This window comes from Geotrypetes seraphini, chromosome 6, assembly GCF_902459505.1.
Source record: "Geotrypetes seraphini chromosome 6, aGeoSer1.1, whole genome shotgun sequence".
Classification (NCBI taxonomy): Eukaryota; Metazoa; Chordata; class Amphibia; order Gymnophiona; family Dermophiidae; genus Geotrypetes; species Geotrypetes seraphini.
In genome coordinates, this window is record NC_047089.1 from 57,896,317 (window position 1) to 57,922,306 (window position 25,990).

Consider the following 25,990-nt stretch of genomic DNA (forward strand, 5'->3'; position numbering starts at 1 on the left):
TTAGATCATATTTGCAAACTCATATATTGATCTTGTTATGTGTATATTTATGTATTTGCATTTCATATTGAATCCCACTGTTTTGGGGATCAGATAGTTTTCAGGGACGGGGACCAAGCTCACAGGAACTGAGTGCGCAGAGATGGGGACAAAACGTTGTCCATAAATCTACCACTGGCCCAGGAACTGGAGAGAGAGACTTCTTTGATTTCATTAGCTATACATTCATGCAAGCTCTTGGTGTTAGGTGCCATTGACTTGTGTTCAAGTCCTAGTGACTTGATTCATTACAGATCTAAATTCGGTTTTGTGCTAGTTCAGTAAGGTCCTCCAGTATCATTCTCATGGTTGTTTTCAACATGTTCAAGTGTTTGATTGCAGGTTGCCCTTTTCAGCTAGTTCCTTCAGTCTTCACAAACATAATGTCCTCCTCCAATGAGCTTTCTCTTCTGACAGTGTGAACAAAATAAGACAGTTGTAACTTCATCATTTGGACTTTGAGTGACATAACCGGTTTGATCTCTTCCAGGAATCGATTTGTTAGTTCTTCTGGTGGTACAAAGCACGCATAAAATCCTTCTCTAGCACCAAAGCTCAAATGAGTCAATCTTCTTAGATTGAATCAGATTGGTCAAACTGGATGGACCATTTGGTCTTTATCTGCCGTCATCTACTGTGTAACTATGTTCTTTCTGCTTGTTTCCGTAGTGTCCAGCTTTTGCATCTGTAATTAACCACTGAGAAAATGAGTGTGTGGACAAGTCTGATCTTTGTTTGGAATGTTATTTTCTTGCCTTTGAATACTTTGTCAAGAGCCTTCATTGAAAAACAACCCAGTGCTATTCTACAGAGTATTTCTTCCCTGCTAGTTGCTTCTTTATTTTCAAAAGACCCCAGGAGATTAAAATCCTTTACAACTTCTATTCAATTGACTTCAAGCTCAAAATCTTCATCATTTTCTGTGTTCGTGATCTTAGTTTTGTTTATGTTCAGTTCTTTTATTTTTTAATGTGTTTATTGAAAGTTGCAACAACCGTTCCACCAGCACGCAATACAAAATTAGGCAGTAGAGATAAATACACAAAAAGATGTGTCCAACATGTAGTAATCAACTGCAAAGGCTTAACCAGTCTTCCTGCAGCTGGTTTACAGCAGCATGTTTATGTTCAGTTCTAATCCCATGTTATGACTTTCGGCTTTGACTTTTCTCAGTAGATACAGCATGTCTTCTTTGCTGCTGGTGATGAGTTTTGTATCTTATGCATAGCGCAGGTTGTTTATATTTCGGCCACCAGTTTTGAAACCAATGTTCTCTTCTTCCAAATTTGCTTTTCTGAAGATGGCTTCACCATAAAGGTTGAACAGGTAAGATGACAAGATGCATCCTTGCCTGACGCCATGTTTTATTGGAAACCAATCAGTGTTGCAATATTCAGTTCTCACTGCAGCTTCTTGATTTTCGTAGAGGCCCTTTATCAGCTGAGTTATGTGTTTGGGTATTCCCTTTTGTGCTAGAGTTCTCCATAATTTAGCATGATCCACACAGTCAGAAGCTTTGCTGTAGTCGAAACAAAAGTATAGGGGCTTTTGATATTCTTTGCTCTTCTCCAAAATCTATTTAACATTGACAATAATGTCTCTTGTTTCTCAACCTCTTCTGAAGGCTCTTGATACCAGTCTTCTAATTCTGTCTTTTGGAAAGCAGTTCTGTCTGTAGCTCATTTACATCTCTGCTCACTTCACAGCTGTTATTTCTTCACACTTACAAAATGATTCCTGTTATATGCTTCTAATCTAAGTAGTGTGCTTGATTTGTTTTTCATAAATGTAGCACTTCAAACCCCCAAGACATAGCAGTAACAAAAAAGAAAAAGGTGCTTGATTTCTGTGACAGAAACAGCAAGTGTCTTCACAGTAGATAAAATAGTTTTCACACCCCTGTACATTTTTTACATTTTGTCTAAAAAATAATTCAGAAAGCATTGAAGTAGGAGTTTGTTTCATTGATTTACTATATATACATTACCATATATACTCAAATATAAACCAATCCAAATATAAACTGAGGTGACCTAGACATCCTTGGTTTATATTAGAGAATATACAGTCATTTTTCTCTCTTCTTAAAATACAACTTTAGCAAGACGATCCCTGTTTGCATTTGAACCCAGAGTCACAATGAAAGTTACACATCTGCATACGAGATTTTTCTTTGATTATATCTAAGGAATCAGAAGTTATATCTTCTACTAATGTCCCATGTGTCTTCCCAGGAAGATAATATGCTCATACTATAGCTGATATCTTTTCTGTCCAGTATTCTATAACATATCCCATGCTGACAAATTCAAGGGGGAAAGCTAAAAAAAACCCATAATCTTCTCTGTCCACTTACTCCAAAGCATCCTCCATAGCATAATATTGCCATTACCATGCTTTACTCTAAGGCTAATATTGGTAGGTTGATGTGTTTTACACCACACATAGTTTAGGATAGAGAAAGCAATATTTTAGACTCATCAGCCCACAAAACTTTTCTCTCAATGTTTACTGTGTCCCCTAAGTATTTCTTTGCAAACAACGTGAAGACCAAGAAATGTGTTTTGGGTTTTTTTTGCAGTAGCTTCCTTCGTGCAACCTGAGTCCCATGCAAGTCATTTTTATGGAGTAGTTGTAAAGTTGGTGAACAATTAATGTTTTCTCCAGTCTCAGTAAGCATAGGCCTCACACTACTATTCCTCAGCAGTACTTAACTGAAGGTATGACCTGACTTGCTGGTAACAAGCTATTTCCACTTTATAGTGATGGATCTGGCACTACCCTCAAAGGTATGGAAACACATTGAAGTTTTCCTATAGTTTTACCCCAGAGTTCTTTCAATAGCTGCATTTTCAGTATATTTGGTCTTTCATTTCAAATTCACTTTATACAACAGAAACTTTATTTCTTATTACTTTTTGAATATTTCAGTAGTTGTTCATTCTTGTTGAAAGTGAAGCATATGCTGTGTAGATTGGTGAAACAAACTCCTACTGTAACACATTCTGAGCTGTACTTTTTAGAAATCAGAATATGGAAAACGTGTAAGGGTGTGAAGACTAATACAAAGCACTGTAAGTCAGGCTGGGCTTTTGGTTAGCTGTTAATTCTGACAGTATTGGGCTATATACAGTAATTCCTAGCTTTGAAAGTCTTCCAGATTTGGGCCCCAGTGATAGTAGTTTAATGACATAGAGGGGCATAATCGAAAGGGACGTCTAAGTCCGTTTACGTCCATCTCGCAAGTCGTCCAAAGTAAAAAAAACAGCTTAAGACACATTTTCGAACATTTTTTTCGTTTCGAAAATCTTCTAATTATACGTCCTGCCGATCTGATCGTCCAAGTCACTAAATTGTCCATCTTTATACCACATTTTCATCCAACTTTTCATCCAAGTCAAAAACGCCTAGAACAAGCCCTGTTGGACATGAGAGGGGTCTGCAAAGTAATGAACTGCACACCCAGACATGCCACCTAAATAGTGAGGTACCTTACAGGGCACTGCTGTGAACTTCACAAAAAGGGTGCCATGTCTTCTCCTTACTACAGCTCCCTTATAGGTCATGGTGATCCCCCCAAACCACCTCCAGAATCCCCTAGACCCACTTATCTACCATCCCAATAGCCCTTATGGGTGCAGGAGCCACTTATATGCCAGTACAAAAGGGTTTTGGGGATGTATAGGGCAGTGCACTTGTTTAAGTATCAGTGCAGTGATTACAGGGGCTTATGGGCATGGGTCCTCCTCTCTATGGGTCCCTAACCCATCCCCAAAACGACTTAAGCTGCCTTTGTGCTGGATGACTAGGCTTTCCTATGCCAGGTGATGATGGACTGGAGGCTGAATTTTAAAGTTGTGATTAAAAATTTTATGGTGGTAGGGGGTCGTTGATCACTGGGGTAGTGTATGGGGGTCTGTTTTATGTGTTTTCAGTGCTTATCTGGTGACTTTAAGTAAGGTTTTTGTGACTTAACTAAGTCACAACGTCCAAGTTCCGTCTAGGCTCTATTGTAAAACTTTTGGTTATACATGCTGTACGACTAAGTCTAAGCCGGCCCACGTCCCACCCAACTTCCGCCCTCGACACTCCTCCCGAAACACCCCGTTTAGCTTTGGTCATTCAGCGGCACTATGAAGGCCTAGGTCATTTAGAAATACGTCCAAAACCCAGTTTTATTATCGGCACTTGGACGTTTTTGAGAAATGTTCGTCCAAGTGCTGACTTAGGCCAATGTTTGGACGTTTTTCTCTTTTGATTATGAGCCCCTTAGCATCTGAGAAAGACCCTTCCTACAACAGTGTACTTATTTAATTAGATTTTAAGTAACCTATCGTAAACAAGGCTTAAGATGGCATCCAATATGAAAACATAAAATCAAAGGGAAAAACTGTCTTGGCCTGACTCCCTTATAAAAGGTGCCAGGGAGCTTTCTGAGGCTGTATTAAATTGATTTAAATAGAGAGACCGGTCTTTTTATCTCTTTTTCTTTTGAGGTGTCTAGGTGATAATCCCAGTGCACAGTGCACTTTTGTGTTCAGTTAAAGGGAAAAGCACATAGAATGCATAATTTCCCCAGCAGTTTGCATGCTCTGAAAGAAGTTTCCTTGTCTCCCAGGCAACAATTAAAACTGGGAACTGGGCATTGACTGGTTTCCTTTGAGAGGAGAAAGCTGGGGCTGTGCTTGGCAGGGCTTTCTTTCTGCATAGGTGGCATGTTCCCATGATCTGTTAGTTTTTGTCTTTTCTGTGCAGAGCTTGATTTTTGAATGGAACTTTTGTCTCTTGCCTTTGCACGACTCTCCCTTCACTAAATATTCATTGCTCATTCAGGGAAGCATTTCAGAATGGCGTTGGTATTGTTCAGGAGCACTGTACAACTTTTTAAAATATGTTAAAAAATGAAATCTCCCTAAACATAAAAATACCTTTGAAATTGCTAACAGTTTTTATGCTTTATTGTTTTCTATGTTAACTAATTGGGGCCGATATCACTGCACAACAATTTTTTGGTTAAGTCTTGATTCCTGAAAAGTTTTTGGTGATTATGACAGGTACCAACTTGGTATGCTCAAATATGGTTTTGGTTTTACTGCATCACGTAAGAACTATGAGAAATAGACATTTTTATGTTTACTGACAATAAAATATATAGTCAAGTTTACGTTTCGCACAAGCGACTAAATGAAACAGAATTAAAAGTGTTTTGCTCCCGAGTTTCTTTTATATTCAGTGTCTGGTGCATCACGTTGTAGCATCCAACAATAGTCGGCAAGCATTGACGGATTCCAATTGCCCTGGTATCGTTTCTCCATCGTAGCTATGTCTTGATGAAACCTTTCACCGTGCTCGTCACTCACAGCACCGAGATTTGCGGGGAAGAAGTCCAAGTGTGAATGGAGGAAATGAATCTTGAGTGACATATTGCACTTCATTCTCTTGTATGCTTTGAGAAGTTTGTCTACCAGCTGAATGTAGTTTGGGGCTCTGTAATTGCCCAGAAAATTGTCAACAACGTCTTTCAAGGCTTTCCAGCCAATTTTTTCCGGCCCAACTAACAGATCTTCAAATCGCTTGTCACTCATAACATGTCTGATCTGGGGGCCAACAAAAATACCCTCTTTGATCTTGGCATCAGTTATTCTTGGGAACATCTGTCTTAAATAATGAAAACCTTCCCCTTCCTTGTTCATTGCTTTCACAAAATTCTTCATGAGTCCCAGTTTAATGTGAAGAGGAGGCAAAAATATCTTTGTCGGGTCAACAAGCGATTCATGTGCTACATTTTTCTGTCCTGGAACTAACTTTTTACGGAGTGGCCAGTTCTTTCTAGAATAGTGCGACTCTCTGTCTCGGCTGTCCCATTCGCAGATGAAACAGCAGTACTTTGTATAGCCAAGCTGCAGTCCTAGTAACAGAGCAACGACTTTGAGGTCTCCACAGATATTCCAGTTATACCTGGTATACTGGACATACTTTAGTAACATTTCCATATTCTCATATGTTTCTTTCATATGTGCTACATAGCCAACAGGTACTGAAGGATAAACGTTGCCATTGTGCAACAGAACAGCTTTCAGGCTTAACATTGACGAATCAATGAAAAGACGCCACTCTTCCGGGTTGTGATCACAACCAAAGACCGAGAACAATCCTTCAATGTCACAACAGAAACAGAGACTGTTCGACTTGTGCAAAAAATTTGGTTATATCATGATGCCGGTCTCGAAACACAGAAATTTTCGTACCTGGTGATAGCAAACACCATTCCTGCAGTCTCGAACCTAGCAGCTCAGCTTTTGCTTTTGACAGACCCAAATCTCTGACCAAATCGTTCAATTCGGACTGTGTTATCAGATGTGGATCGCCTGATGAGGATGGTTCAAAATCCGGGTCAATGTCACTGTTAGAACCCTGCACTGCAGTTTCTTCATCTGGTTTGTCTAAGGTCCAATCCTCTGGTGGTTTCGGAACTGGAAGACTGTCATCATGTGGCATGGGTCTCATTGCTGAAGGCAGATTAGGATATTCAATTGACTTCTTGTTTTTGGCAGAGAAACCAGACACATTAGTCAAACAGAAATAACAGTCCGTCACATGGTCTTTCTGTTCTCGCCATATCATCGGAACAGCAAATGGCATCGTCTTTCGAGTACCTCTGAGCCAGGCTCTCAGACTAACAGCACATGTCGCACAGCAAATGTGAGGCGCCCATTGCTTGTCTTGATCACCTATTTTGCAGCCAAAATACAGATGATAGGCTTTCTTTACAAGGGCAGTCATCGAACGTCTCTGAGGCGTAAGTGTATATTCCCCACAGATATAGCAGAATGTGTCGCGGCTGTTACGACACCGACGAGACATATTGCCCGACACCAAAACGTCTATAGCATCAAGCTTACTTACTGTTATATTGCTACAGCTACTATACTACTATACTTTACTATACTGATACTATATACACACACGGACTATCTATATTAACCAAATGAGCAGGATCGGTGTATGGAAGCCACCATTATAGCATGGTGAGACAGCGCAAGCTCGTTCAGACCTGCCCAGACATGCCCAGGATGTCATCTTCCATAAAACAGCTTCCAACCTGGCTAGATTTTATGCATGGACATACCCAGGCGGCACAAACCGTTGTTGATAAGACACTTATGGGAGAAAAAATTGTTTGCATCCAAATATAAGAAAAAATCACGACAAAATTGAAGATTTCTCTGAAATGGTACGTGATGGGTAATTTTTGATGTAATATTCATGATCAGCACCCAAAATTCTATAAGAAACACCCAGCAGTGTTCAGGAAGCAAAAACTTTGTTGTGCAGTGTATTCAGAATGATTTAAGAGGAACAGAGAGGCTCTGGCCTGCTAAAATTGCCTATTGGTGGCTAAACCCCAGTATTTAGTGGCACTAAGCTGGGCAGTGCCACTGAATATCGGCTCTGACTAGCCCCTCAAAAATAGTGGGCTGTTTAGGAGCGGGCATGGGATACTGCTGGGGAGGAGATGTCGCTTATTCTCAAAGCTGTCCTAAATTTTTCTGTTCATCTTATGCAGGCCCTGGCTGAATTGGGCTGGGGCCTGCATAAGTGCTTTTTACTTCTTTTTTTGTGTGTTCTCTGTGCCCCCTCCCTCCCCCAACAATGTCTCTTCTCTCTTCCCTACATCCAAGTCTACCCCCCCCCCACCACCACCACCTACAATCCTGCCTACAATACCTGATGGTCTAGGGGGAGGTCTTCAGGGGCAGGAGCACAGTCCCTTTGTGAAACCTTTGCAAAATGACTGCCATGACTCTCGTGGCAGTTTGCGGTACTTCACCCCCTAAAAATCTCCTGCTGGACCACTAGGTACGCTGGGGCCTACCTACAATATGTGAGGGTTGGGTGATGGGAGGGCGGACTTTCTGTGGAAAGGAGGACAGAAGAGACATTGTTGGAGAGGGAGGAGAGGGTGCAGGTTTTGTTCTTCAAAAAAAAAAGAAAGAATAAAATCACTTATGCATATCAATTACTATCTGGGAGAAAATACTGTGGGAGTGGGAAGGGGTAACATGTAAAGAATCATCGAAAAAGGCAAGATATTGCTTTGACCAATTGTGTTAAGCTTGGAGAATGATGTCACACTGCTGTGCTGTCATTGCTGTAACAATGCCTCCAAGAAAATGTTATCTAATTGGCCAAGTGCAATCAAAGCTACATCTAGAGCTTCAGAGATAGTCCAGCATCATAAGGCCTGACTACAGGATATGAAAAAGAGAGCTGCTACATCTAGAGCTTCAGAGAGAGTACAACAGCATGAGGCCCGACTACAGGATATAAAAGATAGTGTCTATTCCATAGTTTTCAGGCTCGCTGAGACAGAAAGGGCTGAGCCATAGAGAAGGCCATTCTTGCTGCTGAGATTGGGATATCCAGGCAATGCCTGGTGATCAGCTAGTTACCAATATAAGGGGATTGATTTTCATCTCTTGATGGTTTCACATTTATTTTTTTACTTTTTGAAGCACAGGAATGATTTTATTTTTCATGTATTGAGATGGATTAATATAGTAATTGCACTAGGTTTTTAAAGCAGTGGTTCCCAACCCTAACCCAGGGGACCACTAACCAGTCAGGTTTTCAGGATAGCCCTAATAAATATGTAAGGTGCAGATTTGGATGCCTTTCATTTCCATTATATGCAAATCTCTCTCATGCATTTTCATTAGGGCTATCCTGAAAACCCCAACTGGCTGGTGGTCCTCCGGGATAAGATTGAAAACCACTGCACTGTTTTAAAGAAAAAGATATAGAGGTGTATTTTCAAAGCACTTAAACACACAAAGTTCCTTGTCTAAGTGTTTTTGAAAATGAGCCCCATAGTAAGGGTTCTTCTGTTCAACATTCACAGATGACAGGTATAGAAATCTACCAAATTTTAAATCCTTAGTAGCTTCCTGCTGCTATAATTTGCTTAATTATAGCTACAGATGGCCACACATTTTTCTTTTTAAAGAAAAACTTTTCTTTTATGGAAGTTGGTTAGGATTAAGAGATGTGGCATTGTTGCCACCTAGTGTTTGAGCTACAATTTGCTGATGAATTACTAAGATCAAATGGAGAGAGCATTTAGTTTCTCACATTTCTCAGTCCAGTCCTCAGGAGACCCATGCTTTTTATTTCATAGGAATTTACTCAAGGCAATGTATGTTTATATTTATTAGTATTTATAGACCGCTCTTTGCTTTAACATCAGTGGTGTTTTCAAAAGGTTAATTAGGAAATGTACACCGTTTTCATAAGGACAGTAAATCAGGGGATGAAAAAAAGTTTTAAGTCTAGTGATTGCTGCAGAATCATTATCTTCCCTGAAATAAAATATCTATGGGAATGCTAAGCCAAAAAGATAGTTTTTCAAAAGAGTCCTAAACCTAGGATAAGAAAGTTCACTGGGAAGGGAGTTCCATAAAGTCAGAGCAGAAGCAAGAAAGGCTGAATTGCGGGTTGATGCTAACTTAATCAGGTGAACCGAGGGTAAGGTCAGTTGATAGGCAGTAGATGAACGCAATCTCCGAGTTTGTCTATACGATACTATAAGTTTTGCTAAGTAATCAGGTTGACCCAAATGTAAAGCCTTGAATGCTAAGGTTAAGGCCTTATGCATTAAACAGAATCTCACAGGAAACCAATGGAACTCTTTAAAGAGAGGAGACACATGGTCATATCTGTGAGTGTTTGTAAAAATTCTGATAGCACTATTTTGTACATTTTGTAATTTTTTTGATAACTATTAATGATATAGCAAGAATAAGTCATACATGAGCAATAGACAGTAGTAAAAATATTCAAATTACAATCAAGTATTGCATAGTTTCTACATTACAATGTCGATACAATACATAGTAAAACATAGGGTATAAGCAAAGATGGAGCATATAGATAGATAAGATAGAGTAGAAAATAAGGGGACTAATTTTAAAGAAGTTGCATATGAGGTCCTTGTGACCCTGGGCAAGTTACTCAATCCTCCATTGCCCCAGGTACGTTAGTTTGTGAGCCCACTGAGACATATAGGAAAAAATGCTTGAGTACTTGATTGTAAAATGCTTCTAACTTTGATAGGTGATATTTAAATACCTAAAATAAATAAGTAAGTAACTTCCTTCCTTCCATCCATCAATTAAAGGCCTAGTTGAAGAGCCAAGCTTTCACTTGTCTCCTGAAGTAAAAATAGTGTGTTAAGTGAAGCTTTTCATGGAGTGCATTCCATAGTGTGAGGGTTATTCCAGAGAAGGCTCACTGGCAGGTATCGCATTGTGTGATGTCCTTTGGAAAGCGTGTGCTTAGGGATACTCCCTGGAAGATCCTTAATGACTTTGGAGGTGTGTAGAGGGAGCTCCTGTTCTTCAAGTACTCTGGACCATTTCCTTTGAGAACCTTGAAGATCAAATTTTTTCCTATATTGTATTGGTAGCCAGTGAAGTTTTTGCAAAACTGGTCTGATGTGGTCACATCATTTATAACCTTCTATTAATCTTGCTGCAGCATTCTGAATTAATTGGAGCTGGTGCAGACCCTTTGCATTCAGACCAGTGTAGAGTGCAAACAGTAGTCTAGTCTTGATGTTATCATGGCATGAACAACTGAGACAGTGTAAGGAGAGCGCAGATGATCAAAGCAGCTCTTCAGGTTGCTTGGGTTTAGGGAATTAGAATGAGAATTGAATCTAGCTATAGTCCAAGGTTCCTGACTTGTGATTTGAGGGAGAGTTTATATTTCCCAAAAGAGATTTTGATGTCGGGGTATGTGCCCACTTATGTTAGGGACCCAGACAAAGTTTGTTGTTTTTAGCCCATTCTTGAATTGATGTTGGACAGGTTGTTTATTCAGAGCTGTGGGTAAATCAGGTTCAATGGGCATGAGTAGCTGTTTGTCATCCATGTAGATATAGAACTTAGTGCCCATTGACCGAATCAACTTGGCTAGTGGCTTGAGGTATATATTGAATAGAATAGGTGAGAGTATCAGTCCTTGTGATACCCCAAAGGTAGTCAGGCTCTTAGGATGTTCACAGTAAATATCCATGAGATAGCTTAGTATTAAATGTGAGCAGCACATGCAAATCTATCTTATGCATTCTCATATCCTGAAAATCCAACTTGAAGTATTGTGTTCAATTTTGAAGGCCATATCTTGCTAAGGATATGCAAAGAATTAAATTGGTTCAGAGAAATGCATCAAAGATTGTGTAGGTTTTGCACCAAAAGACATAGAAGACTTTTGAGGACCCGAGTATGTATATCCTAGACTATCATATCTAATACAAACGTTTGGTTCTTATTCACAAAGCTCTTCATTCAGGTATCCCTAAATATTTATACTCCAGCCAAAGCTCTCCACTCTCTAAACCAGTGTTTTTCAACCTTTTTTGGGCAAAGGCACACTTGTTTCATGAAAAAAATCACGAGGCACACCACCATTAGAAAATGTTAAAAAATTTAACTCTGTGCCTATATTGACTATATATAAAGTAATTCTCTTGAATAGGAATCAAATAAACACAAATAAAGTATTTTATAATTACTTTATTATGAAATATTAAGTAAACAGAATAGTGAAAAATTATAAAATACTTTATTCAGTGCGAAACCTGGGCCTGTTTGGCTGAACACAAAGCTGATATTCTGGCTGGAATCGAAGAAAGACACACACGTAGCTCTTCGTCAACAGCCGTTCCCTTCACCGCCCCGTCACCGCCATCCCTTTCACTGCCCCGTCACCGCCACTGCCATCCCATTCACCGCCCGGTCACCGTCCCCGCTGCATCCATATAAGCCTTAGTACTGTAATATTTAGCTTATTCCTTTCTTATAAATCAAAGTTCCTGCTGCTGAACTAGAGAAAGAGATGTTCAGCTGGCAGGGCTTTGTTTATAAATTTTTATCAACACAACTAATATACTATTTTATCCTAAAGCAAAAAATAAATAAATAAATATAATTTTTTTTTCTACCTTTGTTGTCTGGTTTCTGCTTTCCACATCTTCTCATTCAATTCCTTCCATCCACTGTGTGTCTTCTCTCTACGTCTTCCATTTGCTGTTACTGTGCCTCTCCCTTCACCCCCCCCCCCAATTGGTCTAGCACCCATCTTCTTCCCTCCGCTCCCCCATAGTCTGGCATCTGTCTTCTTCCCACTCTGTCTTCCACATTTCCCTTCGGGGTCTGTTCCTCTCCACCCTCCTTCAATGTCTGTCCTATTCCTTTCCACCACCACCCTTCCCTCCCTCCTTTACCATCTGTTCCTTTCTACTACCCTTCAGCTCCTCTCACGTGGCTTATCTATCTACCTTCCTCCCTCTTATTTTCATGGCACGTTACAATGTAATTTGTGCAAGCCATGGAGCCTGCGAGCTCGGTCCCTGTCCCATCCCCACAAACCATCTCGCTTTTGTGCTCCTATTTTCTCCATTTCTAATATCTCCCCTATGTATCTGTCATTGCCCCCCCCCCCCTGTGTCCATATACCATCCCCATGGCATGTCCCCTTTATGTCTCTGTCCCTATGCCCCATGCACATAATTTCCCCTCTTTCTGTTACCTTCCTGTGTCCAGATTTCCCCTATCTTCCTCTTCCATACCAGTGTGTCTCTTCTTTTCAACCCCATCTAGCTTTTTTCCCTCTTTCTTCCCCCCCCCCCTGCTTCTAGCATCTGGCTCACCTGCCTGTCCTTCCCTTTCTTTCCTGCTGTGGGTTTTTCTTTCCGTCTTCATCCCCTTGGCCCAGAATCCTTTTCCCTTTCACTCCCTCCTTCCAATTTGAGCCGGGAACACGAGCGATCGCACGGTCCCCGCAACCACCACTCGCCTGCCCAATTGATCCTACTGTTTAGCCAGCTCTCTCCCTTCACCTCACCTTAGTTTGTAGGTTTTGTTTTTCGGCGACATGCACGCTTTCCCAAAGAGCCGCGCACGCACGGCTGCTCAGTGTTCAATCTTCTGCTCTGCTGCAACTTCCTGTTTCCGGTTGCGTCAGAGCAGAAGATCAAAACAGAACAGCAGCGGGGACCGGGGGAGTCTCATGGGAGCGCGTGCGGGACCCGGCCTGAGGCCTAATCAGTGTCTGCATTGTACGGCACACCAGGCAACATCTCGCGGCACACTAGTGTGCCGCGGAACAGCGGTTGAAAAACACTGCTCTAAACGACAACTGACTTTCTTGTGTGAACACTTGAGCAGTCAACTTCTTCTCGTGAGATCTCTTGTAGGGAGCTTCATTTGCATTCTTTTGCCCCATCTCCCAACCTCCTGGGTTGTGCTCCAGTTCTTCAGTTCTCTTCCTACAAGTGAGATGGTAGGAGTTTGTCTTTTCTGCTCTTGTTTCTTTTCATTTAAATTTGTTGTTTTTTTCACTTACCGTTTACGAGGCTTTTCTGTGCTGCAGAGAATCTCTATTGTGGCACAGCTCTGGCTGTGGAAGAGCACAGATTGAGGTCAAGAGTCCAGTTCTAAGGGGCAGCCTACTTTGCAGTGCATCCACTTGGACAGCCTGCACTACCAGTTTGGGGGGCTCAGGGACCGTTCCCTGGGAAGCAAGGCTCGCCCCAGGTTCATCCGCAATGGGACACAGGCTGAGTGGCTCCGTGGTGACTTTTCCACGATCGAGAAAGATTACTTTTCTCCCCCCCCCCCTTCCCATTTTCGTGCGTATGATCTGGTGGTGGTTAAGGTCTCCGGCAGGATTGTTAGACCCTAGATGCAGGCAGAAGACATAAGTAGACCAGAATCCAGGCTTGTTGAGGCAGATATTCTCCCTGTAATCTGTTTGCAACTTCCATATTTACAGGGGGGGGGGAGCTGAAATTCTTTCCCCTCTGCCATTTGACTCAAACATTCTCTTACCCCAAATGTAAAGCCCTACTAAAAACACACCTATTTTTTTTTTTTTTTTTTAAACCGTATCTGATCCAACAGGAGGAGAGTGGCTTTCTGAGTATTCACTACTCCATAATCTACTGTACCAGGGGTAGGCAATTCCGGTCCTCAAGAGCCAGAGCCATGAGGTTCAATGTAGATAAGTGCAAAGTGATGCATGTCGGTAACAAAAATCTCATGCATGAATACAGGATGTCCGGGGCAGTACTTGCAGAGACCTCCCAAGAAAGAGACTTGGGAGTTCTGATCGACAAGTCGATGAAGTCGTCTGCATAATGCGCTTCGGCGGCAAAAAGGGCAAACAGAATGCTAGGAATGATAAAGAAGAGGATCACGAACAGATCGGAGAAGGTTATCATGCTGTTGTACCGGGCCATGGTGCGTCCTCACCTGGAGTACTGCGTACTGCACTGGTCGCCATACATGAAGAAAGACACGGTACTATTCGAAAGGGTCCAGAGAAGAGTGACTAAAATGGTTAAGGGGCTAGAGGAGTTGCCGTACAATGAGAGATTAGAGAAACTGGGCTTCTTCTCCCTTGAAAAGAGGAGACAGAGAGGAGACATGATCGAAACATTCAAAATACTGAAGGGAATAGACTTAGTAGATAAAGACAGACTGTTCACACTCTCCAAGGTAGGGAAAACGAAAGGGCACTCTCTAAAGTTGAAAGGGGATAGATTCCGTACAAACGTAAGGAAGTTCTTCTTCACACAGAGAGTGGTGGAGAGCTTGAACGCTGTTCCAGAGTCTGTTGTAAGGGAAAACACCCTCCAGGGTTTCAAGACTAAGCTGGACAAATTCCTGCTAAACTGGGACGTACACAGGTGAGGCTGGACTCATTTTAGAGCACTGGTCTTTGACCCGGAGGCCGCCGCATGAGCGGACTGCTGGGCACGATGGACCACTGGTCTGACCCAGCAGCGGCAATTCTTATGTTCTGATGAGATGGATTTGCATGCACTGCCTCCTTGAGATGCAAATCTATCTCATGCATATTTATTGTGGATATCCTGAAAACCTGACCTGGCTCCAGCTGTCGAGGACCGGCATTTCCTACCCCTGTACTACACTATACTTATTCTCTGTATTTGTAATTAACTCAACTTCTTTTACTATTTCTCTCTCCCCTATATATATTTTTTTTACAGTGAAATAACATTCTTTTCTTTTCACCTAATTTGATTTTTAATGTACATTGCCTTGTTGTTTTTCCAAGGAAAGGTGATTCACTGAGTTTTAACAAACCATAAAAATTGACCTGAAAGTACGGTGTTTGGTCTAGTGCATTTACTGATAGTGCAGTTTTCTGAGAGTGGTGTGAATGTTGTGCAGAAGTGTAGTGCAAGAGTGGAGTAGTGTGGAGTGTAGTCAAGTGACACTATTGCAACAAGCAGAACCTTTCAGGATATGCAACAGATTCTTCATTAATATTAAACTTTGGAGCATTGAGATTGGACAGACAATTTCTGCATCTCAATGGCCAAGATTCTGGTCCTGAAGATTAAGATTAACAAAGTCAGCATCTATGAGTCAAACATGGATATTTTTATTACATAGAGTATTATGGACCCCGACGCGCTTGCAAAAAATAGATAATACTAGATCTAATAGATGCTGGCATTGTAAAATAGAAGTAGGGACATTAGATCATTTAATTTTTTTTTGTCCTTACATAAAAGCCTTTTGGAATTTAATTTGGCCCCAAATTAACATATTACTAGAAAATCAAATTGGTCTCTCATATGATACCATATTATTTGGTACTGCAATGAGAACACAAAGTCCAATATCAGCAAACAATAACAAATTGCTTTTAATATTGACAGGAGTTGCCATGCAGCAAATCACACAAAATTGGAAGGATTATACCAAGCTAAATTATACATTCTGGTGGAACTCGGTGTGTCACATTTACAAAATGGAGAAAATATTGGCATTACAACAAGGAAATATAAAAAATTTTAAGAAAATATGGGATCCATTGACAAAATATTCTAAAGATCAGATATCTTAACACATTGATAATAATAATATAGGGTTAGGGAGGGAAATATAGAAATTAATATGAGGAAAAATGAAAAAACAAATAACAGGGGAAAGGGATTCAATATATATGATATGATATTGTACATACAACTATAATTATTATAAACTAAATATTATGCTATTCATTTATTGTAAGAATGAAAATTTTATAAATAAAAATTAAAAAAAAAAAAAATATTAAACTGAAACAAGGCTATTTTAAAATACTTTTAAAAGTCATATTAAACTCAAAATCTTAGATTTAGAGAAGCATGTCAGTAATTTCCCTGCCGCTTTTTGCTCTACAGCCAGAGACTGGAAATAAGAGCTCAAGTTGCAAATGCTTTCTTGTCGAAATTTCAGCTGACGCAAGAAGAGACGAATGTCCTTCGAGGTACAAGAGAAGGTCCGGTTACAGAGGTACATTACGCAGCATTAATGTAAGACAATCTATTGAGATAAGTGTTTGTGAAAATTGTAGTCAATAGGTATTTACATTTATAGATATATATATACACACAGCCCTGTGAATGTGATGAAAATAAAATAATATAATTAGAGATGACGTGCACCTGGGTGTCACGAGTACCCTGGTTGAGGCTGGTATTGCGGAGCCCCATTGGCGCTTTCTTTTGGTGGCCCTGGGACTCGCTAAAAAGCTTATCCTGCAACACTGGATGGGAGATGCGCGTCCTGCAGTTCAACAATGGCGGGCTAGTATTTCTCAAATGGTGATCTGGGAGAGACTGCGCAAGAACAGTGCAACTAACTGGAAATTTGTGGCTTATTTGGAGTGTTGGAATACCTTTTAGAACGGGTCAGGTTCCTGGGACGCCGGGGGGCGGGAGGGATTTTGTACTTCAAAAATTGGAACGTGCATGGGAGATGCTCATGTTAGCGCAAAAAGACAGTCTGTAATGTTTGCTGTTGTTTAGTTGTAGTGGCCTCTGATTCTTTCTGGACTTTTCTTCTGTGCAATGTTTCTTTAATAAACATATATATATATTTCCATAGCAAAGCAGCAGATGAATCCAGACTAGTGGGTATAGCTCACATCGACCAGCAGGTGGAGATAGAGAACTGATTAACAGTTGGCCTTAAAGCCTGGTGTTCCTTCTGTTGCTTCAGTTTTGCTCTATCTCCCAGCAGGGACTGAGCTAGCCCTCTAGCTCTTGGATTCTGGATACTGCCGGAGATATTGGTGTTCGGTGAACTTCCTTTGTTGAGACTCTGTCTCTTCAGTAGGACAGGGGTGCCTGGCTGATTGGTGCCGGCTTCAGGAGTTACACCTGGGCCCCCCCAGGTCCCTGCTCCACCCTCCCCTCCGGGTGATTGAGGGGTTTGTTGGTCCTGCAGGAGTCTTCTTTCTTCATTCCAGTAAAAAAAAAAAAAAATAAAAAAAAAAAGTCGACTTCCTGTTAGTGCTGAGCTTTGCAATCTTTGCATTTGCTTGCAGTACACTTACCAGCTGTGTCCTGGCGTCTGAGATCGCGGGAGCAAAGTGGTGAGTGTTTTCCCTGCCTCGGGGCTTGGGTGTCGCGTTGCCGAGTGGAGGGGTGGTTGGGGGCGGAGTCGGCCGTCGGCGGCGTTCGCCGCGTGTGTAAAAAAAAACAAAAAACGAAACGCGGCATGGCAACGGAGGCCAGTCAGCGGTGTTCGCGCTGTGGAACGCGCAGAACGCCGTCGGGCCTTTGCTCGGCCGATTGTGAGGCTGCACCAGCTGAAGATGCCTTTTTGCAGGCTTGTGAGCTGGCTATTGCCCGGGTCAGAGAGGCAAGGGAAATTTCCCCGGCACGCGAGGGTGAGTCAGAGCTGCGGGGCTCTTCCTTGGCAGGGGGGAGTTCGGCGGCGGTGGGGGAGGCGGGAGCGCCAGCGGAAGTCGCGGCCCCGCTCCCCGGCACGGATCAGGGCGCTTCAGCGGTCCTTCCGTTTGGTTCATTTTCGCCGGATTTTGTGATGCTGCTGCACCGGGCATATTTGTTACAGGGTGCGCAGCCCGCCCCGCCGGTGGTCAATGTGTCCCGGCCGGTGCCCTCGACGTCGGCGGTGGTGACTGGTGAGACAGGCAGACCGGCTGAGGGCACGGTGGGGTCGCCGGCGAGGTCGCGGGTAGCAAAGAAGCGTAGGCTCGCGACCGCGGAGGCAGAGGACATTCTGCCTAGATCCCCTTTTTTCTCTTCCGGAATCGTTGGAGGAGGGGGAGGTCCTGGATTGGGATGCAGTGGATCCCCCGGGTCAAGAACTGGATGACCCGTCCGCTTTGCGGTTATTTCATAGAGAAGAACTTTCTTCCTTAATTTCGAAGGCTTTACAGGGGCTGAATATTTCTCAGGCAGATACTGCGGTATCAGGTAATCCCCTGATGGCAGGCACACGTAGGCCACCTAAGTCTTTTCCGGTGCATGAAGCCATGCAGGAGCTGATCTCGGCGCAATGGGATACGCCAGAGGCCAGTTTAAGGGTGGCAAAAGCCATGCGGCTCTTGTATCCGGTTGACCCGACTGAACTGGACAGCTTCCTTAAAAATGTCCTTTGATGTAGCAGCGGTTACCTTGCAGGCCGCAATCTGCAGCTCTTATGCGGCCCGAGCATGTTTGCAGTGGTCGCAAGTAATGTCAGATAATTTAATGGAGTCTGGGGGTTTTGTCCCTTCGGAGCTGGCAGATTTAGAATCCGGATTGGCTTATTTGGCAGACTCCTTATATGATATGATTAGGGCGTCTGCGAAACAGATGTCTCTTTCAGTGGTATCTCGCAGATCCTTATGGCTCAGGCATTGGGCGGCCGATGCTGCTTCTAAGCTTCGGCGGGTGAGGCTCCCTTTTAAAGGGGGTTTGTTGTTTGGAGAAGATTTAGATAAACTGGTGAAAGATTTTGGGGATACCAAAACTCAACGTTTACCGGAGGATAGGGCTAGGCCCCAGGTGAGGCCCTCCTCGTCTAGACCGCGCTTCAGGGATGTGCGGAGATCCAGGTCTAGTAAGCCCTTCTTCAGATCGGCATCTGGTTCGTCCTCTGCTTCGAGACCGAGGTTTCAGCAGAGGGGTTCCTTTCGTACGACGAGACCCTCTGCAGGGCAGCTAACTCGTACCCCAGCCTCTCGCACTCCACAATGACGGGGGCTTGGCTCCCTCCGCCTTTCCCTTAGGGGGCCGGCTTTCGGAGTTCCGGGCGGAGTGGGCCACGATCACGTCAGATCAGTGGGTGTTGGACATTGTTCAAGAAGGGTACAAGTTAGAGTTCGCCTCTCCCGTCGTAGATTCTTTCTTGGTGTCCCCGTGCAATGGGGCGGCCAAGGGAGACGCGGTCAGGATGACTCTTCAGGGGCTGCTCGAGCTAGGGGCGGTGGTGCCGGTGCCCCCGGAAGAGGTAGGCAGCGGTATATATTCCCTTTACTTCATTGTGCCAAAGAAGGGGGGGTCCTTCAGGCCGGTGCTGGATCTCAAAAGAGTCAACAGATTTCTCAGTGTTCGCCATTTCCGCATGGAGACGGTGCGCTCGGTTATTGCGGCTGTAAGACCAGGAGAGTTCCTCACGTCCCTCGATCTCAAGGAGGCGTACCTCCATATTCCGATCTGGCCTCCGCATCAGCGATATCTGCGGTTTGCGATTCTAGGTCAGCATTCTCAGTTTCGGGCAATGCCCTTTGGTTTGGCAACGGCTCCAAGGTCATGGTGGTGGTAGCCGCCTTCCTAAGCAAGGAAGGGATTCGGGTACACCCTTCCTTAGACGACTGGTTAATCCGCGCCTCGTCCAGGCAGGAGAGTGTGGCGGTTACTCAGCGAGTGATCTCTCTCCTCCAGTCGTTGGGGTGGATTGTCAACTTTCCCAAGAGTTTTCTGTCCCCATCGCAGTCGTTGGTGCATCTGGGGGTGCGGTTCGACACGGCGCTGGGGAAAGTATTTCTACCCCGAGACCGGGGGGAGAAATTGCAGGCTCAGATTCGCCTACTTCTCGGGTCGGCCAGACCTCGAGTTTGGGATTATGTACAGGTGCTGGGCTCCATGGTGGCGACTCTGGAGGTGGTCCCCTGGGCGCAGAGCCACATGAGACCCTTACAGCACTCTCTGCTCTCTCGCTGGTCCCCAGCTTCGCTGAACTACAATGTGCGTCTCCAATGGAGTCGTCGAGCAGCTCGCAGCATGCAGTGGTGGCTCCACGAGTTGCATCTTTGGAGGGGCATGCCGTTGGCCACGCCGGACTGGGTGGTGGTCACAACGGATGCCAGTCTGCGGGGATGGGGGGCCCAGTGCCTGCAGGCGTCAGTGCAGGGGATGTGGTCCTTCCAGGAGGCCCAGTGGCCCATCAATTTGTTGGAATTAAGAGCGGTCAGACTGGCGCTGCAGGCTTTTCAGTCGCTGATTCAGGACAAGCCGACCAGAATCTTTTCGGACAGTGTCACGGCGGTCGCCTATGTCAATCGGCAGGGGGGCACCCGGAGTCCGCGGTTGGCAGAAGAGGCAAGAACTTTGTTTCAATGGGCAGAAGGACATGTTCCGCTTCTGTCGGCGGCACACATTGCAGGTCACGAAAACGTGCAAGCGGACTTTCTCAGCAGGAATCTTCTGGATCCGGGCGAGTGGGAGTTGTCTGCTCCAGCGTTCAGCCTGATAGTCCGTCGGTGGGGGTTGCCGGAGATGGATCTCATGGCCTCGTCCCGCAATACGAAGTTGCCTCGGTTCTTCAGCAGACGCAAGGAAATGGGATCGGAGGGGGTGGACGCGTTAGCTCTCCCATGGCCTCCGAATTCCCTGCTGTATGTGTTCCCACCTTGGCCCATGATAGGTCGAGTGTTACAGCGCATCTCTCGCTTTCACGGCCGAGTCATCCTGGTGGCTTCGGATTGGCCGCGTCGGCCGTGGTACGCAGATCTGCTCAGCGGGCGGTAGGCGAGCGACTGACGTTCCAGGTCACTCCCGACTTACTAACTCAGGGTCCAATTTGGATGGAAGATCCGGCCCGCTTTGGTCTTACGGCCTGGCTATTGAGCGGTCAAGGCTAAAAAAGAAGGGCTATTCAGAGCGGGTGATCACCACCCTGCTTAAAGCCAAGAAACTTTCGACATCAGCCCCCTATGCAAGAGTCTGGAGGATTTTTGAGGGATGGTGCGGTCGCCAAGGATTGGAGCCCTTCAAGGCTTCTCTGCCGGCTATTCTGGCTTTCCTGCAGGAGGGCGTAGAGAAAGGGTTAGCCTATAACTCTTTAAAGGTTCAGGTGGCGGCCATTACCTGTTACAGGGGCCGGGTGGAGCGCTCGGCTCTCGCGTCGCAGCCGGACGTGGTCTGTTTCCTCAAAGGAGTTCACCATATCCGCCCGCCGGTAAAGCGCATTTGTCCATCATGAAATCTTAAACTCGTCCTTGGGAAGTTGCAGGGGGCACCTTTTGAGCCCCTGGCAGCGGCCACGTTGAAAGATGTCACCCTGAAAACAGTTTTTTTGGTGGCGATAGCTTCAGCAAGGCGAGTATCGGAGCTGCAAGCGCTTTCTTGCAGAGAACCCTTTTTGCGTTTTTCGGAAACTGGGGTGTCGGTGCGTACGGTGCCGTCCTTCCTGCCGAAGGTTATTTCGTCCTTTCATGTGAACCAGAGTTTGTTCCTGCCATCCTTCCGGAAGGAGGATTGGGGGAAACAATTTTGGTCTTTACGGCTTCTGGATGCAAGACGTATGCTTCTCCATTATTTGGGAGTGACGAATGATTTTCGTCGGTCGGACCATCTCTTTGTCGCGTTCGCGGGTAAAAACAAAGGGATGGTAGCGTCTAAAGCGTCCATTGCGCGTTGGGTCAAGGACACGATTGCTTCGGCGTATGTGTTGTCAGGGAAGAAGGTACCGGAGCACCTTCATGCTCATTCCACTCGGGCTTTGGCTACATCTTGGGCGGAGTCCGGGGGGATGTCTTTGGAGGAGATTTGCCGGGCGGCCACTTGGTCGTCGGGAAATACTTTTTCAAAGCATTATCGGTTAGATGTAGCGGCCCGTGCAGAGGCAAGTTTTGGCGCTGCAGTGCTGACAGAGGCAGCATTGGCGTCCCACCCAGTTTGAGTTTGCTTTGCTACATCCCACTAGTCTGGATTCATCTGCTGCTTTGCTATGGAAGGTAAAATTATGGTCTTACCTGTTAATTTTCTTTCCTTTAGAAGCAGCAGATGAATCCAGAGCCCCTCCCCATAGGCACTGGATGTGTGAAGGGTGTTTAGTTGATTGGGTTAGTTGGGGCTATGGTTGGTAAGTGTATTATTTTATTGCTGAAAAAAAAACAACAAACAAACAAAAAAAAAAAACCAAATGAAAAACAAAGGATAATATTATGAAGAGATAGACACATTTTCTACTGGAATGGAGTTTTGTTGCGGCTCATTCTCCTTTCGGGATGCTTGGGCAAAAGTGCATAACTGAAGCAACAGAAGGAACACCAGGCTTTAAGGCCAACTGTTAATCAGTTCTCTATCTCCACCTGCTGGTCGATGTGAGCTATACCCACTAGTCTGGATTCATCTGCTGCTTCTAAAGGAAAGAAAATTAACAGGTAAGACCATAATTTTACCATATATAAAAAGAGATGGCTTGTACCCACACTTCAGTGCAAAAAACTCTTACTATGAGTAAAACACCTGTATTACCACTTTTAATTAACTGGGAGGGAAAGATTCCCATGGCTTCCACAACAGCTTATCATTAGTGCTGGTTCACTGTACAATTCCCCCACAACATCAGTGAACTCCCCACCCCCACCATTTTTAAAATTATTCTCAGTTTTTCATTCTAGTTAAATTTTTCATTCTATTTAAATTGCATTTTTTTCTGTCCATTAGTTAACATACACCCCCACATTATTGTATGAGTGCAAAAATCATAATCCAAAATGACTTGACTTGTGACGCTTTCTCAGGTCCATTGAGCCCCAGCTTGGTCACAGGCTCATGACAGATTATCAGATGGTAGGTCATTTTTGTGGTTCAGTGTCCTGGGGTTAAGTGGTGGCTTTTCCAAGACTACATGGCTCCTGTTGGTTTAAGGATATATAGGGCTCCTATTACAAAGGCGCACTAGGACCTTAACGCGCAGAATAGCGCATGCTAGCCGCTACCGCCTCCTTTTGAGCAGGTGGTAGATTTTCAGCTAGCGCACGCTATAGCGCGCGCTAGCCCAAGTGCGTACGCTAAAACCGTTAGCACACCTTCATAAAAGGAAACCTTAGTCTATGAACGTGCCTATTTTATTGATTTTGCATTTTGGTTATTTTTTGTTGTTATAGACATCTTTGGACCCCTGAAGCAGGTGAAGCACGGCCCTTGTCGCGTCTGTTTATGAATAAATGCAAACAAAATTACTTTGCTCTTGAATACATGCTATTCTATATTTGACTTTCCACTGTTTTTTGTCTCAGTCTTATGATACTGTATTTTAAATATGTTGTGCATTACATAGAGCAATATACCTTCAACAAATAATAGGTAACTAATTTTGCATAAGCTATTTAGTGTGATAAACAGGAGCACGCTACAGGGGTTCAAAGAAGCTTTGCATAGGTACTTGGAAGACAAAGGGATTGAGGGGTACAGATAAGAGTAGAGGTAGATTATAGGGATGGGATTAGAGGTAAATTATAAAATTAATCAGGGATCACTGTTCAGGCACTAGGCCTGATGGGCCACCGCGGGAGCGGACCGCTGAGCAAGATGGACCTCTGGTCTGACTCAGCGGGGGCAACTTCTTATGTTCTTATATTGTGACCTTGATCATCTTCTGATCATTACTGCTGAATTCTGGTAGTATTTTCAATAATGAATCTCTTTTTAGAGCTTCTTCAAGGCTTTGGGAAGAGTGAAGCAAATCCGCAACGATGTCAAGGTTCTTCTTCGTACAAATCAACAGACAGCAGGGTAAGCATCCAGGAATAACTCTAAAGCAGCCAGTAAGTTGTTTTTGTTTGTTTCTCTCTCTCGCTCACATGTTTTGTCTTATGATTCAGTTTATTCCAGTTCTTCAATATATTTTCTTTGTAAAGTTACACATGTTGATTGGCTTCAGACACAGTTGTTTGGTTAGATTTCTTTCCAAGAGCCTGATAAAATAGTTTGTCTTTCTGCAGCCTTGAGATTATGGAACAGATGGCTTTACTCCAAGAGACATCATATGAACGTCTTTACAGATGGGCTCAAAGTAGGTTGCACTTTCTGTCTTTCAGCTCTGTTGAACTTGTCTTTGCTGACGCTGTGGCTTTATAAAACTTTTTTTTCTTTTTTGTAGTTAACTAGAGCTTTTTATGTCCTCTTCTCTTCCCTCCGCTCTCGTACTCTGTCTAACATAGCCATCACAGCAGCAATTTCCAGCTAAAAGCTCTAGACTGCAGATTTTTCCAGAACCCAGTATGCATGTGTATCTAAATTTGGCCATTAAGGGGTTAATGCAGTAATGCACCTTCATTTAGCAACCTCAATGATGTGTTGTCTATTCTTTTTTTTTTTTTTTGTAAATCTTTATTGATTTTCAAACTTTAACAGTCCAATACAATTAATTTAAAAATAAACACTACACAGTCTATTCTTTAATGGAAACTGGGTGCTCATATTCCATTGTAGAATGCTAGTGTAATCCAGCATCAGCACACCTAACATTTAAGCACCTGCTGTTACACCAGACCTGGCGTAAGTGCAGTTGCCTAAATACAGTATTATGTAAGTTATATGTGTAACTGAGAACCCTGCTCATGTCCTGCTCCTGTATAGGTCCTCATGCTGTTAAGTTAAGCAAATATTTACAGTAGAATAGTTCTTAGGCACCTTGCTTGCACTTATATGCATATAAGCTAGCATTTTAGATATTTATGCGCACAAGAGGTATGTAAATATGAATGCTTAGATTATAGAATTGCTTTGTTATATCACTGATAACTGGGACACATTCCGTTCTCTCCCAGGGTTCTGTGGATTCTGCTTTTAAGATGAATCAAATGACCTGAGAAGAGAAACCAGGCTAGGGACTTGTCCCTAATTTTCCTGCACCACGTTATTAGTAATATTAATGTAGCCAATAAATACAACTGGGGGAAGGGAGTGTAGTTTTCAGAACTGTGTAGACAGTTGCAAAATCTGCAAATATACATGTGTGTGTGCACATGTGTGTTAGACCTGTTAAATGTAAACAACGTTGCTTTCAAGAGTTTCCCATGATTATACTCACCCCCCTTCTTGTAAAAGCAAGCACTACCCCCGCAAAGTAGTAAAATGCATGAAAATAATTTGGTAGTTCTGCTTTTGTATGTTAAAAGGTAATATGTTTTTAATTCTTAAATGTTTTAATGTACAGCGCCACGTACATTTAGCAACGCAATAGAAATAAGTAGTAGTAGTAATCTAGTACTCGTATATAAGATCTTTTGGCATGTATCATAGTAAACTCATCTTCACAAACTTAGGGCTCCTTTTACGAAGGTGCGTTAGGGCCTTAACGCACGGAATAGCGCGTACTAAATTGCCCCGCGCGCTAGCCACTACCGCCTCCTTTAGAGCAGGCGGTAGATTTTCGGCTAGCGCACGCTAATCTTCTGTGTGCACTAAAACCGGTAGCGCACCTTCGTAAAAGGAGCCCTTAAATATTATGGTTCTACTATGTTTAAAATGTGAGGAATGTACAAGATACAGATGCCATAAGTTGGCTCTCTTTTATAGTAAAATTACTAAATTATATAGTAAACAACTATGCCAAAGGACATCTGCAGCATATCATCCACGTACAAACCCCAAAAATTAGAGAAAAAGAAGACATCAGAAAATATTGCACCCATTAAATTCAGCGCATAAAATGTCCTGTCACAGGACTAAACACAGTTATCGGGCTCTAAAATAAATTCCACAAAATAATCACCTTCAAATCAAAAACAAAACATTCTGCAGTTTGTTGGTGAGTCTGAGTTAGGACGACTCCCTCGTTTATTGGTTCATCGGAGAAACTACTTTTGCCAGTTCCCTTGAGACAGCTCGTTTGCGAAACAGGGT

At 43.5% G+C, this 25,990-nt stretch overlaps 1 protein-coding gene across 1 annotated transcript in view; it reads left to right on the forward strand.

The window, feature by feature from the left end:
- The window catches only part of COG6 (component of oligomeric golgi complex 6), a 166,532-nt gene that overhangs the window by 48,385 nt on the left and 92,157 nt on the right, over window positions 1-25,990 (forward strand). Inside the window, exons 5-7 of the mRNA XM_033950073.1 lie at window positions 16,301-16,412; window positions 23,793-23,875; window positions 24,085-24,155. Of these exons, the coding sequence (XP_033805964.1) occupies window positions 16,301-16,412; window positions 23,793-23,875; window positions 24,085-24,155 (266 nt within the window). The remainder of the gene's footprint in view (window positions 1-16,300; window positions 16,413-23,792; window positions 23,876-24,084; window positions 24,156-25,990) is intronic.